The sequence below is a fragment of the Armigeres subalbatus genome, chromosome 3 (assembly GCF_024139115.2).
Source record: "Armigeres subalbatus isolate Guangzhou_Male chromosome 3, GZ_Asu_2, whole genome shotgun sequence".
Taxonomy (NCBI): Eukaryota; Metazoa; Arthropoda; class Insecta; order Diptera; family Culicidae; genus Armigeres; species Armigeres subalbatus.
In genome coordinates this window covers 329,973,763-329,992,781 of record NC_085141.1, presented here as the reverse complement: position 1 = coordinate 329,992,781, position 19,019 = coordinate 329,973,763, and the positions used below count along the sequence as shown (strand labels likewise).

General features: G+C 38.9%; 2 protein-coding genes across 15 annotated transcripts in view; both read left to right on the top strand.

Annotated features, from left to right (window-relative positions):
• The window catches only part of LOC134222725 (uncharacterized protein K02A2.6-like), a 32,128-nt gene extending 21,243 nt beyond the window's left edge, over positions 1-10,885 (top strand). Inside the window, exon 3 of the mRNA XM_062701888.1 lies at positions 10,649-10,885. Coding sequence (XP_062557872.1) covers positions 10,649-10,885 — 237 coding nt within the window. The remainder of the gene's footprint in view (positions 1-10,648) is intronic.
• LOC134225629 (sodium channel protein para) overlaps positions 1-19,019 on the top strand; it is a 499,821-nt gene that overhangs the window by 14,320 nt on the left and 466,482 nt on the right. The gene's annotated exons all lie outside the window — the stretch shown is intronic.

Genomic DNA, 19,019 nt, shown 5'->3' with positions numbered 1-19,019 from the left:
TCTTACGAACCTTCCCCGGGACCAAAAACCTCTGCATACTAAATTTCACGAAGATCTATTCGGTCCGACTCTGTAAGGGTCAGACAGACAGAAATTCTTTTTTTTGTACATTGGTACATTGTACATATTTAATTGACTTTTTGTCCTACTAGTCTCCGAAAGTTCAAGGGGGGGGATAATAAAAAATAAATATTAAATGAAAAAAATCAAAAAACTACTCGGATTTGTTAAAGAATGTTTTGAAAATCCTCAAAATTATCCGAATTTTATTTTGTTGCCCCCTCAAAATATTATTTTTTTGGCGAAAAAAATCCGAGGGGGGGAGACAAAATGGATTTTAAATATTTGTATCGGCCTTATTGGAAATTTACCGTTATAATATCTTATCCAATTGATAAACTCATAAATTTGCTAATAAAAATGTGATTGGTGTAATTTAACATCAACAACTACAAAATATTGCTTGCACCACTAATGGGTACACTGTTCCTTTAGTGGCGGTAAAAAATAATTTTGGTTCCTATAGTGGTGCTATCCATTGATTTCTTATGGAGCTTGCCACTATTGGTACAGTTGCACCACTATAGGTGCAAGGGAGTCAATTTTATTAAGGAAAATGATTGTTTTCAATAGTTTTTCAAGTGAAATCCTAGGATAAGTTGCATTTAACAGGATATTTAAAGCACGACGCATCAACTGAAATCATCGTAAAGTGTATAATTATGATAAATCTCATTAAAACCCCACTACCTTCACTATTGGTGCTACCTCCACTAAGGGTACGGTTACCCTATATAGATTATGTATATAGATTAGGTCAACCCACTTATCCTGCCGTTTGTCGAGAATGCGGAAGGAAGCGTCGCAGTTTATTGGAAAGAATGGCGGAAGCAGTTTTTAGTCAGGAGAGACATTCAAATAGCGGGCTTGGTAGTCATATGGCTACTGCTTATGCCTTATACGCAGGAGGTCGTGGGTTCAATCCCAGGTCCGTTCCATTGTCCTACTTTGTATCATTCTCTATATTTCTCATGTTCTAGCTATCGCTAGAACTGGAAATAGACTTCCATACCGTTTCCATTACTATTCCTACACCTTCAACTTGAGTATTCTAACAGTAATCGGCTAGAATTGGAAATGAACTATAGAGCTCGTTTCCTACATCCAATTAGAAATTCCGTCAATTGCTTTCTCCCACATTGGCAGCTCGTTAACCAAGACGGACCTCTGCCTCTCGAACCTAACCCAAAAAATCCAACAAATTCCGCATGAACTCGTGGCAAGTGCAGAGGTATATTCGGCTTTCAGTGGGCGAGTGATTGCATCATCATTTCCTCCCCCTTCCCTACATTGACTTGCATTCTGACGTGACAGGCGTCAGTATGACCTAACAAATGAGATCACCAGTGCTTGTACATTGAAGATGTGTGCTAGTCTCAAGCAAACATCTGTTGGTTCCCTGTGCAAGAACAGCTGATCTAGTCATAATGGAGTAGCAACTACGAGCAGTCAATCAAGCTCAAGCTCAAGGAGAGACATTCAAATCCATGATGTCAAATTTAAAACACTGGAATTGTTTTGACAGATCAGATATTCGAAGGCTCATAGATCAAGTGGAAGCGAATGACGATCATATAATTGGAAACCGTAACCATCAAGCTGCTCAAACACTGAATAACTGAGAAATAATTCCTCGGGTCTCGATAGCATTCCAGTGGCAGAACTTCCGTCAAGCTTTTCCACAACCAGCTGAGAATGTTATAAAATTGGCTTTTCGTCTGCGGACAAACAAAAAAAAAACGTTTTACCGTTGGATGAAGTTATTGCTAAACCGTCTAAGACGAGTTTAGTACTCTCCATTTAATTCCACCAATTATAATAATTGGTGGAATTAAATGGAGAGTACTAAGCTCGTCTTTGACGGTTGAATACATTCCACTAAAAAGAGCTTAAAATATTTTTTCTGATTATTGCTAATGCTTGTGTCCATGAATCGCTGCAGTACCTACCAGTTGGATCAGTGTGGATTAAGTGATCTTCAAGGCTTATCGGAAGAAAAAATCTTGAAAATTGACACCTTCAATCGAAAACGAAATGACGTATTTGAGAGCTTGTCACAAGACAAGTTCATACAATTCCATACAATTCCATTTGATTTCACCACTTGATTGTACGTTTGACAGATACGTATTTAGACCTCAACAGTAAAGTCGTCTTCAATGTCTCGTACTTGAGTCGACTTATTTGAGAGCCCTCCTGGAGATACGTTGAAAAGGTACAAGCAGGAGAGATGCCGCCGCTGTAATACACGCTATCGCTTCCAAGAGGATGATTGCTCAGCAAAAGATCAGAAGTATTTGTGGGATTGTTGGTCATTTAGCTCGTTGTTGCCACCAAATCAAGATTATACAATATACATATTGCTATCAGACCCATCAATGCCACAAGATCCAGTACTAGAAAGAAGCGTTATATAAGAGAAATTAAAAAAAACAGCCGGAACCCGAAGTGTTTGATAAAACTATTTTAATAATAAATAACTCTTTTTTATCATGTGAATTTGATATTTTCTTAAAAGTTTTCCAGTATAAATCGATATAAATTATGAAAACAACCATATTTTTTTTATATAAAAAAGCAATAAAATAAATTACCTTTTTTAAAGCGTGTATTGTTCATGGAAAATAACTGATTTTTTTTAATGTTTTTTTTTCTTGCATCAATGCGTTTAAAATTTATTTCGAATGTCGATGAAGTGATTAAAAAAGTCCCATAGTAGTCAATTTAAATTATCAGCTTTCATATTCTTGGACGTCAAATGATAGAGTTTGTAGTCTGGCTGTTAATCATCACGAAATCAAATATACGTGGTTTGAACAATTTGAAGAATTTCATTTTACTTATGGTGCCTCATATAGGTTTAACCATATAATTATAATAATTATATCTATGGTTGAACTCCTTTTGAATACCATTCAGGTTTAACTACGGACAACCCGGAACATCTGGCAACCCGAGGTTGGACCTTTTCTCCGCACTGTTGTCATTTTCCCGTTGTGAATGTATGCGAACGGAGAGAGGTCAGGCAGGCATCCTCGAAAGCACAGCAGCGGGCATACACTCACTCGCATGAGGATATCGATTTTCTTTGGCGCCCCGAATGCTGCTGACACTACTTGATCTCTGCATTAAACCCCGCTTGCCGCAGTGCTCTGTTCCCTATATTCCTGTGGCTCGGTGCCCCCACCCTGCTGGCATGTTCCGTTCGGTTCGTTCCTTCGGTCCTAGTTGCTTTGCGTCCTAGTTGTCCTAGTCGTCGTCGTCGTCGTCGTCGTCGCCATCGCCGTCTGAAGTGAACATTCATCGTGGCCCACCAAGCAGCTAATGCGGGTACACGTGAACCGATATCCCGATGTGCCATTTGGGTGCCCACCATTTCCGAGACCGTGTAGCATGGCCTACTACATGCCTCTCTCTTTCTCTTGTTCTCTTGGCTTTGCAGCATAGTCAGTCGATGCCTACTGCTGTTATGTGTCATAAAAGGCGACAGTTGGAATAAGGACAACCGCAGCAACATGCGATGAAAATTGTTTCTGCTTACGGTTTCTTGATTCACCGTTAAATAACGCTGAGAATGTTCTAAAATGAGGGTGAAGTGCCTAATAGAATGAAAATCTTGTACCCCAACAGAAATGCGAAATGTGTAATTCTTATGTTAGATACGTTTCACAAGTGATAGATACAAATATTGGCGGTCAAACCTACAGGCGAAAGCCAAACAAATTCTAATACATATAATCTATCAACGTAACAAACACAACTAACTGAAAAAAGTGGTAACATTCTGTTACCATAAAACTCATAAAAGCAGACCGCCCAATTGCTAACAGATTTTAGAATCCCACACACCAAGCGTGCACATTTAACTTTTTAGTGTGGAAAGTTTGTATGTACCTACAGTGTACACAGTATGGTGTGGAGGCGCGCTATACTTCGTAGCTGTAGGTTACAGTCATGAAGGCGGATTCACGTGGATTCTTTTTCGCAAAAATAAAACAAATTTGTTCATTTCGTAAACATGTGCTGTGCTTAAGCACAGTAAAGAAAATTAACAAAAAAAGTCACGAAGGCGTCTGATCTATCGGAATGGGAAAACTTTTTATATCAACTCGCGGGAGGATGGCCCAATATGCACCCCTTAAGATTTTTCGATGCTTCTACCAATATATTTTTATTTTTCGACTGTAGTTTAATGTTTCGGAGATGGCTTTTCAGTCTTGACAAAATCAAAACACTGTTGTTTAATTTTATCTAAAATTAAAATAAAACAAAATAAAATAACAATCTTTGGATTTTGTCAAAATGCTGAAACATTTTAAAGTGCAGATGAAAAATTTGCAAAACTCGCTACATATCACAATAATGTACTGCAAGATTGTACCCCGTTTGGGTTACAGTCGTTTAGGATAATGGCCATTTGGCGTCATGGTCGTTTGTCTCAATTGTAATAAGAAATCATATAGTCGTATCCGCTGGTACATGAACCGTCGTCGGCGGCGTTTTCACGCCGGGAGTCATTGTAGCCGGTGACGGAGTAAATCGGCGGAGCAATATATTATTGCATTTGATTGCCGGGAATTTTTAAAGGTAATGCCAGGAGTTTGTTAAATTATGAAAAATATCTCAACATTTTATGCACATTTCGGAATTTCCTCGGCAAATTTTTCCAATAAATGCACCACCATCATCATGCATCATCTGATCTATCCATGGACCACTTTGCCACGAAGCAAATGTGTGAATTGAAAGAAGCGTTTAAATCGTCCCTTGCCTTGAACTACCCAAGCAACACAAGTCAAGCGAATCTGGTTGCAGCAACTTATTTGTGACTGAATATATAAGTTTACTGTCATCCATGTTTAATATGTGTGCTGCTCGGGTAAGCAAATGTCTGACTTTCCCTTTTCTCAATCCGAGCAAATTCCTGAATTGACAGAAAGAATTATATCGTCTCTCTGAAGGAAGAATCCATCCCTCAAAGAAGGGATCATATCTTCTTTTGCCTTAAACCGAGCAAATGCGTGAATTGGAACAAGGACACATATTTGCAGTTGACTGCTGCCGGGCAAATACTTTGAAAGAAGGGTTTGAATCTTCTTTACCTTAAACCGAGCAAATGTCTGATTTGAAAAAAAAAAGGAATCTGCCCTTTCCTTTAGAGCGAATGCATGAATATAAAGAAGTCTGCTGCCAGGCAAATGAATTCTTTCAAAGAAGATATCATATCGGCTATTTCCTTGAACCAAGCAAAGGCCCGAATTGAGGAAAGAAATCATATCTATTCTTGCCAAATACTTGCCTACGGAAGAAGGAATCATATCTTCCCTTGCTTTAAAACGAGAAAATGCATTACCATGCAAACATCCAATGCTTTTGAGCTTTTGAAATAGCAGGAAATAGCAGTTACAGTTGTTGTATGTTAACAAACAAACCCCGTTTAAAACCATTTTTTCAAAAAATTACAAAAAGCAAGCATGAAAAACACCCTATCCACAACTGATCGAACGTGGTTTACAATAATTTACGATAGACGATAAACTATACGACCCTTGAAAAAGGCCACAACCCATCGGCCAAAACGTCGGGCAGGTAAATAAACCATCGTTTTAATACTTCAGACTGAGAAAGCTTACTTCCGAACAGTTCAATCCCATCCAGTTGAAAAACACCCTTCCAGCAGTAATCAATTTCTATTTGATCAGTAATCAGCGGGGTTTGTTTTAAAAACCATGAAAAAATACCTGTGGAAGCCCGTTTGCTTCTGGTGGTGGAACTTATATACGTATTGAGGCGCTCGGGAGGCCCAAGATGGCAACTAATTTTGTTGATATAGCCCTTCGTCTTTGAAGAAGCATATGAGGGTGCTAGGCTGGTGATATCATCAGCCAAAGCGTCTCGGAAACTAGAGGGGATTCCGTAGCTGGATCGGGGAGCGTTGAACTTCTGACACACAAATCACATGTTCGACTGAATTCAACACCCCACATATTTCGCAAACAGTCCGAAATGGACTACCACCGAAGTTATTCGAAAAACGGGTGTGGTCGGTGCGAAGACGGGAGATGATCTGTTGATCCCTGTGGCTGGGCATGTTGTTCCAGAGTTGACCCCTTAATCTTCCGTAGCTGCCTGAAATTGGAGGCCACCCACTGGTTCTCCCAATCCTGACCGACGATTTTTTTAATCCAGGATTTGGCATCATCCAGGGGAGCTGAAGTGGTAAAACGCTGACCTTGTGACCGACACCTGCTAGATTATCAGCTGAAACATTCCTTGGCACTCCACAATGTCCCCGGGATCCGCGTGAAGGTTGTCGATTATTGTACATGGACGAGAATATTCTGAATCTATGGGTGTCTTGGGTGATCGCTTTGAAGCGCAGCGATTGCACCAACGGAGTCAATCAAAATTATGATAGGTATAACGGAGGATGTTGGGCAGCGATAAGTAGGGCCGCGAAAATATGCTGCATTGCTTGGGAAGACTATTTGTCATTGTTAGGTTACGAGTGACTCCTAAGCCGACACCTTGCCTTGAAACGGAGCCGTTGGTGAAGCAATGTTCATGGTTCATGTACTCCGTGTTTAGGAACTCAGCCACCGACCTACGAAGAGCCTCCGAATTGCCTCCTCTCTTGAAGCGATGGAGTTATTAATATTGGCTATGGAGGAGTGCCAGCTCGTAGCTCCATGCCGGTGGATCCTGGCCAGTGGCAACTGGTGGGAGACGGACGCTGGTCACCGCGCGCTGAATCCGGTCTCCTTCAATTGGCGCTTTGATGTTGCATGAAGAGGAAGAAGCAGAAAGATTGATGTTGCATGAAGAGGAAGAAGCAGAAAGATGATAATCGGAAAAACCTCCACGGGAAACCCTACGAAGAAGAAAAGTCCAACCCCGTTCTGCTCACCGTTTTTAATTAAATTGTTTTAAGAAAGGGTTTTGATTAAATTGACCATAGTGCGGCAGTTGGCTCAGTTAATGCCTCCATCGACATACGTGACCGCTTACTGAGGTGGCCCAACGGAGGACAGCTCTTGCGGCGGATTGCGCTCTAATACGAGTGCGGCCAGGTGTATCTTCGACGAAGACCAATAGGATGTCGTCGGCATAAATGAAAACGTAAACGTTGGGCGTAGGAAGCGAAAGATCCCGTTCATGACGACCAAAAATAAGGTGACCGGCAGAACCGACCCTTCCTTGAGGTACGCCAGTTTCCTCCTGGTAGATTTCGGAAGATTGATTTCTTTGAGACTTGAGACATTGAGATTGAGGCTTGAAATGATCGCCCTTTGAGAAAATTCCGAGCAAATGCCAGTATGTTGCCCGAAAATCCCCATTCGCTGAGTTGCTGCAAAACTAGTGGTGTCCAGGTCCGATTGAACGCCTTCGAGATGTCAAGGGATACCAAATCAGCGTGTCCACCCTCCTCGAAAGCATTTTGAAGGACATCTCCTAGACCGGAAAAGTAGGCTCCGGTTCCGTACCCAGGATGTAAGGCATGCTGTTGGAAGCCGAATCCATTCGCCTCGAGTTTATCGCGTAGACGACGGTTAACTAGACCCTCGACAACCCGCAAGGTGACGCTATCCTTAGGTATTGGGATTGCGTGGCTGAGCCGCCATTCGTCTGGAAAGATTTGGCCTGATCAGGCTTGGTTGACCAAATCCAGGAATAAGGCTTTAGCGGGAAGGGGGAGGTTTTTGATCATCGGATACCCTATTCCATCGGTGGCAGAGAAAGGCAGGTTGAAGGAGGAATTCGAAAAGATCGGGGGGTCTTGAGAGAAGGATCTGGTGATGATGAACCTCTGGAATTCGGTTGGGTACCTACTTACCGCGATAAGTGGAGCCAAATAGTTACTATCCGAGGGTATCTGGGTAGTGTTTTTCTCTGTATGTTTGTAGCGCACTTACATTTCTTGGATGACTAGCGGGAAGTCTACTGAGGAATCGGAGGGCGTGCTTTAACTGCCCGACGCGTTTCGTCCGACCACTAACGAAGGGCTTTACGTCCAGGTCGGCTGCTGGTTTGTGGTATAGACGTCCCAGCAGCTTACAAAGCGACCTGGGCGAATTCAGACATTGTTGATGGAAGGCTATTCTCAAGGGCGCGTCGGAGATGGTGGTCATAGGCTTCCCAGTTGGCGGAATTGTACGGCTATCGTTACCTCCGGGAGGTGTTAGGTGGGGAAGCATGGGCACTGGGCAGTGACCATTATTGGCCGTTGAAGAAAGTTGGTTAACCGTTGTTAACCTTTTGTCTGTGCTCTGGGGTCAATATGACCCCAGGCCACTTTGAGTGGCTGCCATTTTTTTAGTTTTCAACTGATTCTCCTAATTTTTGGTAGTTTGGTAAAACTTGCTGAGATCTGTCTCCTAGGTGCAAATTCGCTTGAAAAATCTTGAACATTTGCGCCACAGTGTACTTTTTTCAAGTGTACTTACGTTGTCTGTGCTCTGGGGTCAAATTGACCCCAAATTGAAATTGCTATAACTTTTTTAATGTTTGGCCAATTTTGGATTTTTGGGGCTGTTTCGAAAGATAATTTAATCATCTTCCAGGTCGTTACCAAAGATTGACTATAGGTGGGCGGGTACATCGCGGGGAGGGGTTTTTCTTAAAAAAGAGTACAAAAACAGTGATTTTTCATGCTTATTTTACTTAAATCTGAAATCCTACCCATTTTGAACTGCACTTTTTCAAAAAGGTTATGCAGGAAGGCGTGTCCTTTGACATGAGGCATTGATTAGTTTAGAGCTTGGTCGCTAGGTGGCGGTATATTTGAATTCGTTATTTTAGACTACTCAAGTAATTCCGATATATGGAATTCTCCTCAGCGTAAATATTCTTATCGCACAAATTTGAAATTTGTAAAGATGGCGTCTTTAACAAAGTTCATCTGGTGGGAATAGACTGTCATGTGACGGAATAAATAATTAGGAAATTCACAAATAGGCGGCGCTAGTGTACTTGCAATATTCTTGCATATTTGAAATATTGCTTTAGCTTGAGATCCCTCATACCTACAACCAAGTTGTATTCGGCAATATTGGTCAGGATGTCCAGGACTACAAAGCAGTGCTCAATATAATGAGCACTTCTTCCAAGATGCGGCACTAATGAGCTGTTATATTTGAGTATTTTGTTGCATGTGAGTTCTGATGTATTTTGGTTTGTAGCATTTTTGGCAATCATGAATGTTGTGGTAGAGTTCATCAAAAGTTTTCTTTGCATTCAACCTGCTCCAGCGATGCTGCAAATAATAGAATGTGTTCACAGAATATGTTTTAGGTCATTCAAGAAAACCCTGGAACTAAGGCCTTTGGGTCTACACGCGTAATCAAAGATTAGCCAATTTGCCGCCTATTTGTAAAAATTCCCAATTATTACTTCCGTCACTAGACAGTCCATTCCCACTAGACGGCCTTTGATCAAGACGCCATTTTAACAAATTTTAAATTTGTACGATAAGAATATTTACACTGAGGAGAATTCTATATATCGGAATATCTTGAGTAGTCTAAAATAATGAATTCAAATATACCACCACCTGGCGGCCAAGTTTTAAACTCATCAACGCCTCATGCCGAAGCACACGCCTTCCTGCATAATCTTTTTAAAAAAGGTGCAATTCAAAATGGGAAAGATTTTCGGATATAAGTAAAACAATCATGAAAATCACTGTTTTTGTACCCTTGTTCACTAAAACCCCTCACCGAGATGTACCCGCTCACCAATAGTCAATCTTTGGTTAAGACCTGAAAGATGATTAAATTATGTTTCGAAACAGCCCCTAAAATCCAAAATCGGACAAACAATAAAAAAGTTATAGCAATTTCAATTTGGGGTCAATTTGACCCCAGAGCACAGACAACGTAAGTTTTTTTGAGCACAGACAGAAGGTTAAGAGGCACCAAGTCAGCAGACTCAAAAGCTTCCAGTAAGTCGACACCACTGGAATCGAACCTTAGATCGCCCCAGGCTGGGTGGTGCGCGTTCATGTTTCCCAAGAGGACGAGAGGAGAGAGAGAGAGTCGTTAATAATGCTACTCACCTTGTTTCTGATGTCGGGTAGCGGGCCGCAAGGTAGGTACATGTTGACTACGCTTATTGGCATGCTCCCCGTATCCTCGTTAAACTCTAGATAGTCAAAAGGCCACTGAATGCCTGATGTTGGCCCCTACTTTAGTAACCCACTTGTATCTTCCTCCAAGGGAGCGATCCATAGAGCCGGAGGTTACACGGTTAACGAGCGGAGTAGACTGCTGGACATTGTAGGACTTATCGCTCTTGTTGGAGTGTCCGAAATGTCTAGGACGCTGCATCTGTTGGGTCTTATAACTCGGTTTGATGTCCAAGGGATGCCCGAAAAGCGACCTGAGGGGGCTGGACTTATCTTCCGGAAAGGATAAATTGGGGTGCCCAGATAGACTGGCGGTATTCGCAGCGTCCAGTGTTCCGACAGTAGTCGGGAGCTGGTGTTACTTGTAAGCTTGTCGTCGTCCGTCGGGGAACAGCAAAGCGTCCCGATCGAAGTCCTCCAGAGAATCAGCGACCTCATACTATGCGCTTGTTATATGACTTGCAGGGGGATAAGACGTCCCTCTTCCGTCTATTCCCCGGCGCCGAGGGGTGTTCCCCAGTTCCGGTGTGGGAAGGATGTCCGCACTTGGGGGCCTCGACTATCGGGAAATCTGGTCGTTCCGGTGGGGTCTTGGCGTCCGGTCTACCGGCGCCCCGACTGTCCAGGGCACCATCTGGTGCCGAAGTCGACCCGAAGGTTGGGGTATGGCTTCCGATCCTAAGGCACCAAGGAAGATGGTAGCGTTGTTGTTTTATGACGCGTCGGAGACTGCAGAGACTGGGTTGCTGACAATGGCGTTGGAAATGATGGTTTTGCTTGGCAAGAGGGTTGCCATTCTCTTTTTTTTAGGTCAGGGGATGTGTTGGTTAAGCTTCTCTTCAAAGTGCTTGCAATACTAGAATCATAGATGGCTTTGGCTAAGGAAACCTTGGCTATTTTGGGGGTTTATTTTGCTCTTGGTTTTCTAGGGGCTACGAAAACCGACGATTTGGGTGACCTCTCTGAAGTTCGACTGATTGGTGTCTGGGGGTCGGAAACGATAGTTTTCCAGGAGGAGGGTGTGACTGAATCGGGTAGGGGGTCTGACCTATGAATAACAGGGGGAATATTATCAATAGCGAGGGCCTCTTGGGCTTGAGTAGGAGCTTCTTCAGCAATCCTATCGGCTAGTTGCTCATTTAAGCGGGTGTTTTCTCTAGTTAGGTCCGTAATTTTAGCCATTAATTAGATAATTATTAAGAACTCAACATATTCAGCATTAGTTCCGACATTGGTGAATGCACAACTATTATGCCAAAAGAGTTAAGCCAAACAACCACTATGCCAAACGACATTTTGACAAATGACCTTTATAACAAACGGCGTTATGCTAAACGACTTTATGCTAAATGACAAAAAAACGCCCAAATGGTGGTGTAAAAGAACTCAATTGCATGAAAAATAAATAATGATAACAATGAATCACATACAGTGGTTGGTTTCCTACCCGCCGCTGCCGTATCCAGGCGCTAACGTACATTTAAAAATAGTCAGCATGAGTTAACCACCTGAAGTTTGTATGGCGAAAAACATCTAACGCAGGTTTTCTCAACATCAGCAACTTTTTACGCAAATCTATTTGGTACCAGTTATGTAGGAAGGTGCAATCTTTTACGCCTAAATACCAAATATTTTTTCGATTAAATTGCTTATTTTTGAGATATTAAACCAAAGATGCCTTTCGCCATACTGATTTCTGATTGCTGATTGATAGAAAATCAGTCACTGCCAATAATTCATTGCAAAATGAAGAAATGATCGAAAATTTTAATTTTTGCGCTTGAAATAAAGTAGGAAAAATATGGTCAGTATGCGTCCCCTATGCATTTTCTTCTTAATTTCATGGTGATTTCTAGCATGATTTTTGAAAACGTAGTATGTCCAAATGAGAGACTCTCTTTCATTGCACTGACTTTTGCTAATATCTAGGCTAGTTTTATATTTGTTGAATAGTTTTCACTTAAGCATTCTAGGAAAAGCTGTTTTCTTCAGATCTCTGCTCTAAAATCCGTTGTAAATGTTAATATGGCTTTGTAATAATCGAAAGAGAAAGTAAACAAAGAGAGATTCTCTTTTGGACAGGCGTTTTTTTTTCCAAAAATCAGGCAATATTTCATTAGAAAAATTGTATTTTCGACGTGTGATAATCCAACATATCAGTCATAGTATGGTTCAAACATTTTCATGAAAATCAATGATATTGCAAGAAAACGATTTTATTCTAAAATGGTGTATACCCATCCAAAATGAACGTTGCTGGGCAATATACGCCTCCCAGAAATGATAATCAAAATACATCAAAACATTTCGTCAAAATTGTCACACTTTTCTGCACAAGATTCGTGTAAGTCTTATTATACAAGTGAGTCAATTTCTCAGATGTCCATAAGGAGGATTTTTTTTAAATAATTAAAAAAAGGCATTGAGGAAACGAACCCCAAAACCACGAAAAAGACAAAAAAAATGCATTTCATTTTTTTAATTTTCAATAAAGTTATTTTGACCAAGATTTTCCATGTAGGGACTCACCAAAGTTTATTGGCCTCAGACGCATTCCATATTCCGGCAAAGTTTGGGTTGATAACTAAAAAAATGTGGTGGTGCATTTCATATATCTGACGCATTTTACACAGATTTTCCCTACATTATTATATTCAAGGATTATCTACATTGTGAGGGTATGAAAACCTTTTCAACAAAAGACCTGTCACGCAGATATTTGGAAGTCCTAATTTACAGTGTTACTAATATAGGACCATCCATCCAATTAGTGAGCGAGCCATTGGCATAAAGTCAGTAGGCATAAGGTCATTCGGCATAAATGCGAAAAGTGTCAAAAGGGAGGGTCATTTGGCATGAAGGACATTTCGTATATTTTTGTCATGTTCACTAAATCAGTTGCTTGAAGAAATATAAAATGTTATTACGTTTCGAAAATTGATTGTTCAAACCATATGCAAGAAATCAATGTTTCTGCCAGCACTACCGGACAACCTATGGTTATCGAAGGGCAAAACCCATCTTTCTTATTGTCGGATTTATTTCTTTGTGAAATAATTCCGGATAGCTCCCATTAGCTCTAAAGCCCTAAAAGATCATTTATTTTGAAATAACACTCAGTTAAATAATTGGTCTACGTAGTACGGCAGTGCTGGCAGTATACATGAGGTTTTGCAATCAATGTACAAAGCAATGTTCGAAGCGTTATAACTTTTTTCGTGGACGTTCCAGCAACGTGCCTTCTTCAGCAAAGTTTTTCGGCATTCTTTGGGTTATACTTTAACGCAATGTGCCACTTGGTTTTCGATGAACTGAAACCTCTAGTAGTAGAAATGCTAAAATATACGTTCTCCCATACTAATTTCCATACAAACTTCAAACGCGATGCGCAAAGCGAGGAAGCAACCAATCGGTCCTAAATTCCTTCCTCGGAAATATTCCTACCGTTTCGTTTCCATACAATTATTGTAATCATTGGACCACCTGTCCTGAAGATCGAACGTTGTGAAAGAATCCAATTTTATTACGATACGGGTTTTATATACCTGAGAACTCAAACTTGCCAACCTGGACAAAAAATCGAAGAAATTGCTGATAAGCTTGCACAATGAAAACGTTCGATGATCCCAGTCAGTTTATTTTTTTGTAGTAAGGCCGTTACAAATATTTAATTAACTTTTTGTCCTACTGGTCTCCGGAAGGTCAAGGGGGGGGGGGGATAATAAAAAATAAATATTAAAATGAAAAAAATCAAAAAACTCCTCGTTTGTTTTGAAAATCCTCAAAATTATCCGAATTTTATTTTGTTACCCCCTCAAAATATTATTTTTTGTCAAAAAAATCCGAGGGGGGGGGACAAAATAGATTTTAAATATTCGTATCAGCCTAAATCTATATAATAAAAATGAAATGGTCTGTGTTCGTATCCGCATAACTCGAAAACGGCTGGATGGATTCTCTTTTTTTTTGTCTTTATTAAAGAGACTTTCAGCCCGAGGCTGGCTCGTCTCCGGAAATGGATTTTCTTCATTCCTTCAACAGTTACGTTCGTCATAGTTTCCGACGGGTTTATATGATATTTCGTCATGTGAAGATCATATTTCAAGTTGAGTAATTCGTGAAAAACTGAAATTAAGATGTGTATGGGCATATGCAGGACAACGTCTGCCGGGTCGACTAGTTGCCAATAAAAAGAAATATAAAATTTCCCCAAATTATGCAAAATTTCTAGAAACAATTGAGAATTTTTCACACAACAAAAATAAATTAGCACTTTTAAAAGCAAATATTGCAATTATAAAAGAACCTTTTTCGATAAAGAAATCAAAATGTACCACGAAAATTTTTGTTTCATAAATAAACAATAAAAAATAAAAAAAAATCACAAAACAAGTATTTTGTTCTATAAAAAATTGAAAATTTTCCACAAAATAATCAATAAGAAAATAGGAAAATTTTCATAAAAAATACAAAATTCATAAAATTTTCCGTGAACTTTAAATGCTTTTAAAGAAGGGGTCACCTATGGAAAAATGCTTTTTTGTAATTATTTATGGAAATTTTCATATTTTTTTGCTCTTCATTGATTTTTTCGTGGAAAGTTTTTAACTTTTTGTTGAAAAAAAAATCTGTGGAAAATTTTGTAATTGTTTGTTGGTAATATGGATTTATTTATTAAAATTTTGTATCTTTTCTGTGAGACATTCTGATTAAATTAAAATATGGAAATCTCTTCCTTTATAGGGTGGGTGTACAAATTGTCGCCATACAAAACAAAAACATTTTTTTTAAATAAGTAAAAGGCACGAGGGTGGACTTTATATATCAAGCGAAAGGTTTTACTCAGTGCTGCAAAGTGTCACCGTTCAAGTCACGCAAAGCGTGACAATAACAAAATCCGGGTCATGTGTCAAGTACTCAGGGGTCTGCGAAGCGGCCATGTTTCTGATACCAGCATCAAAATCATCGATTAATTTAATACGAAGGCGTAATCATAATCGTTGAAACCCGCCATTGAAAATATATTTTAAATATCATGATATTTTGGCGAAGTAGAGCGCTTAGTGCCGATTGAAATATGCAAATTTTATTAAAGACGTCAATATTCTTGTTGAAATACACCTCGCATTCATACTTTCGCACAATTTATTGAAAAATGAGTATAATATTTACGTCTCTTTGGAAACAATCACTTCGGAATAGTGGTTTGTTTACAAAATAGAATTGTCAGTGGGAAACCCAATTTCAATAGAACAATGGGAGACTCAAAGATGTTGGCTATTGTCAAACGTAATGGGTAGGATTGGGAGTGCCAGATACCTGCAAGTACTCAATTGTGATGCTCAATGTGGATCTCACATGCTTGGTGTAACGATCACCATGAAAGTGACATTTTAGCAACTAGCGCTTGGTCACTCACCATGTCTTCACTTCTTCTGCCTGTGATCACCAGCATGAATGATAGGAAAACTTTCCTGATGTTGTGGTTGTCATATCCGTGTCATCTTGACTATCGTGATGATCACTTGACCTATGCGGTGTTTGGTTCGAAATCAACGCTCGACAGCAATGGAATAATCCACTTAGCGGAATTAATGGATTTTTGCTGTGATAAAAATGCATGAAGCCAAAATAGAACTTTTGGGAACATTTAAGTGTTCTTATTGTTTATATTGACTTTTTGTTCAATATTTTAAGAGGTGCTGTTAAAAGAAAAGTACAAACATAGTTTTTCCAAATTTGATCCAGACTATCTTTTGAAAAAGGCCAAATTTTTTTTTATTGATTTTTTCAAATGGATACAATTAAAAAACGACGCATCCTACAAAAAAATGTTGTATGGGTGACTATCGCAAAATCAGTCAAAGTTTCTAATAAAGATATCGGAAACAATTCAAATTGAGCCATACACTGAAAAAAAATCAGTTTTAAAAATTAAAACTCGATTTGCGAAAAAACGCTTTTTTTGATTTGTATGAAATTGTGTCTCAAGATAGGTGATTATGTTCCCTACCAACCGTCCATACATCGCAAGCTTGACACTTTTAAGGGAAAAAAGTTTTTCCAACAAAAATTTTTTCTTGTCGGAATTGATTTTTTTTTTCAGTGTCAAGGAGTGTCAGTGGATTTAACATATACATACATATGTTAAAATATTCCTGTACAGTCAAGCAGAGTACAATATTTAGGTCGTAACTAATCGCAACGGATAAAAATACACTGAAAATAATTTCGACAAGAAAAAGTTTTTGTTAGAAAAACTTTTTTTCCTTCAAAGTGCCCAGCTTGCGATGTATGGACGCTTGGTAGGGAACATAATCACCTATTTTGAGACACAATTTCATACAAATCAAAAAAAGCGTTTTTTCGCAAATCGAGTTTTAATTTTTAAAACTGATTTTTTTTAAGTGTAGGGCTCAATTTGAATTGTTTCCGATATCTTTATTAGAAACTTTGACTGATTTTGCGATAGTCACCCATTTAACATTTTTTTGTAGGATGCGTCGTTTTTTGATTGTATTTATTTGAAAAAATCAATAAAAAAAATTTGGCCTTTTTCAAAAGATAGTCTGGATCAAATTCGTAAAAACTTAGTTAGAGCCATTCACAAATACGGCCCATACAAATTTCAGAACCCTCCCATACAAAATACGTTACGAGAGGGTGGGTGGGGGCTTTCAGCCCCAGGTCCATTTTAGCGTTATGTAATTTGTGAATGAACCCTTAATTTAACTATTGATTTATCCAATTTATCAATTAAAAACGACGTCAGTCCAATCAAACGACAACAAAATCAATCAATAACGGTGCTCACCTGTAGAGATGTCGTAAAATCCCGATTAATCGATTAGTTACTAATCGATTACTCTTGATTCTTGTCGATTATTGAATCGATTAATCATTGTATAGTAATCGATTCAAAATTAATCGATTATCACAACGATGAATCGATTAATCGAAATAATCAATTAATTTTCGACATCCTTATGATGTCGTAAAATTCTGATTAATCGATTAGTAACTAATCGATTACTCACGATTCATCTCGATTATTGAATCGATTAATCGTTGGGTAATAATCGATTCAAAATTAATCGATTATCACAACGATGAATCGATTAATCGAAGTAATCGATTAATTTGCGACATCTTTACTCACCTGCACTTTTGACAGCTGACCGACCTGATGCTCTTTATGGCTCTCAGCTTGTGGTTGTCAATCTGGGTGTCACGCTTACCGAAGGTACTCACGTGTCAGCTTCTACATGTCACGATGCGCTTGCAGTGATTGTCAGTAAAGAACATCGTTTAAAAGCGTGGTGGTTTTTGTTTTCATATCTGATCATCTGGTGATGGTCACGACATTTTGCAAGACTGGTTTTACTTCCTGCTCCATAGAACAGCTGTGAAAACCACAATAAAATTTGTTATAATTAAGGTACACTGGGGGAAGTGGAAAAAGGGGGTAAGTGTAAAAATCAACTCGAAAAATTGGAATTGTACATACTTTACAGTTTTTACCACATCATAACATTATGCAAGAATATACTTTGATGCTCACACTAATACTATATTGAAATTTGTATAATACATAAACTAACACGGTTAACGCTTGAACTGTAATTTTAGGTTTCGCGAAAAGTTGATTTTTGCATTCATAAAATCAATTCTTATTCGCACCGAATATTCTTTTTTCAAGTGAATTTATATCACAGGTGACCATTATAATACAATTAAACTAATCCCATTCAATTGTTAGTGGTTTGTACCAAGAAAGCAAATAATTCAAATATTTTACACTTACCCCAGGTATTAAACACTGTGGGGGAAGTGGATAATGTTCTAATTACGCAATTTTTTCTTTCCTCCAGGGTTTATTTCGATAGCTGCGAATCTTAATATGTTCCTTCTTTGTTATTATTCCAGTGGTGATTAGACTCATATATATGAGAAAATGCCTGATTAATCCACCTATCGGTATTGATGCCTTTCACATGTTTTACATATAAAAAAAGTATAAAAAAGTTAAAAATAGCACTAATAGGTAAATATATTGTATAATTCACATTATTTTTTTATTCATAACAAGTTTCGCCGTTGAATGCAATTTTTTTTGTGAACAAATTGGTGCTTAAGAATAGCTGATAATTGTGTACGTGCTTTGCGCACACACATACATACAAATACGCACTTACAGACATCATCTCAATTTGTTAAACTAAGTTGATTAGTTTATAACCATGTAAGTCCAGTTTTTCCTTTAAAAAGTTCATTTTTGGGGCGAACATATAGACTTTACGTACACTTAGTGTTCGAGAAGGCACAACCAGCCCTCCCCTAGCTATTACAAGAATTTCTTGAGGATCTATTCCGTTAAGGTAATGAAATTATTCCACAAAAGATACTCAGAGCATTTATCGTATTGATTTTAGTTATATGTAACTACTCATCACTATTGAAGGTCAAGGTAACATGGGTTTTCCACTTACCCCATCCCACTAGGGTAAGTGGAAAAACAACTCCTCGTTTTAAAATCTATTTCCATAAATTTCAAGCGACCAAAATGGTATGAATTACCGCACAGTTGGTGCAAAATTGACTGTTTTTGATAGCCCATTTTGAATGAACGCATTTAAATCATTTAAACTGGTTTTACACGAATTCAAACATACACTATCGATTTTTCCTTTTCCACTTCCCCCAGTGTACCTTATCAAAATTGATTAATCCATAATAGGGACGCATGCACCAGTTTTTTTATTTTTAATTTTGATTCCTTATTTGGCAAATCCCATTGTTTTCTTATGGGACTGGCCAAATAGGGACCACTAGTGCG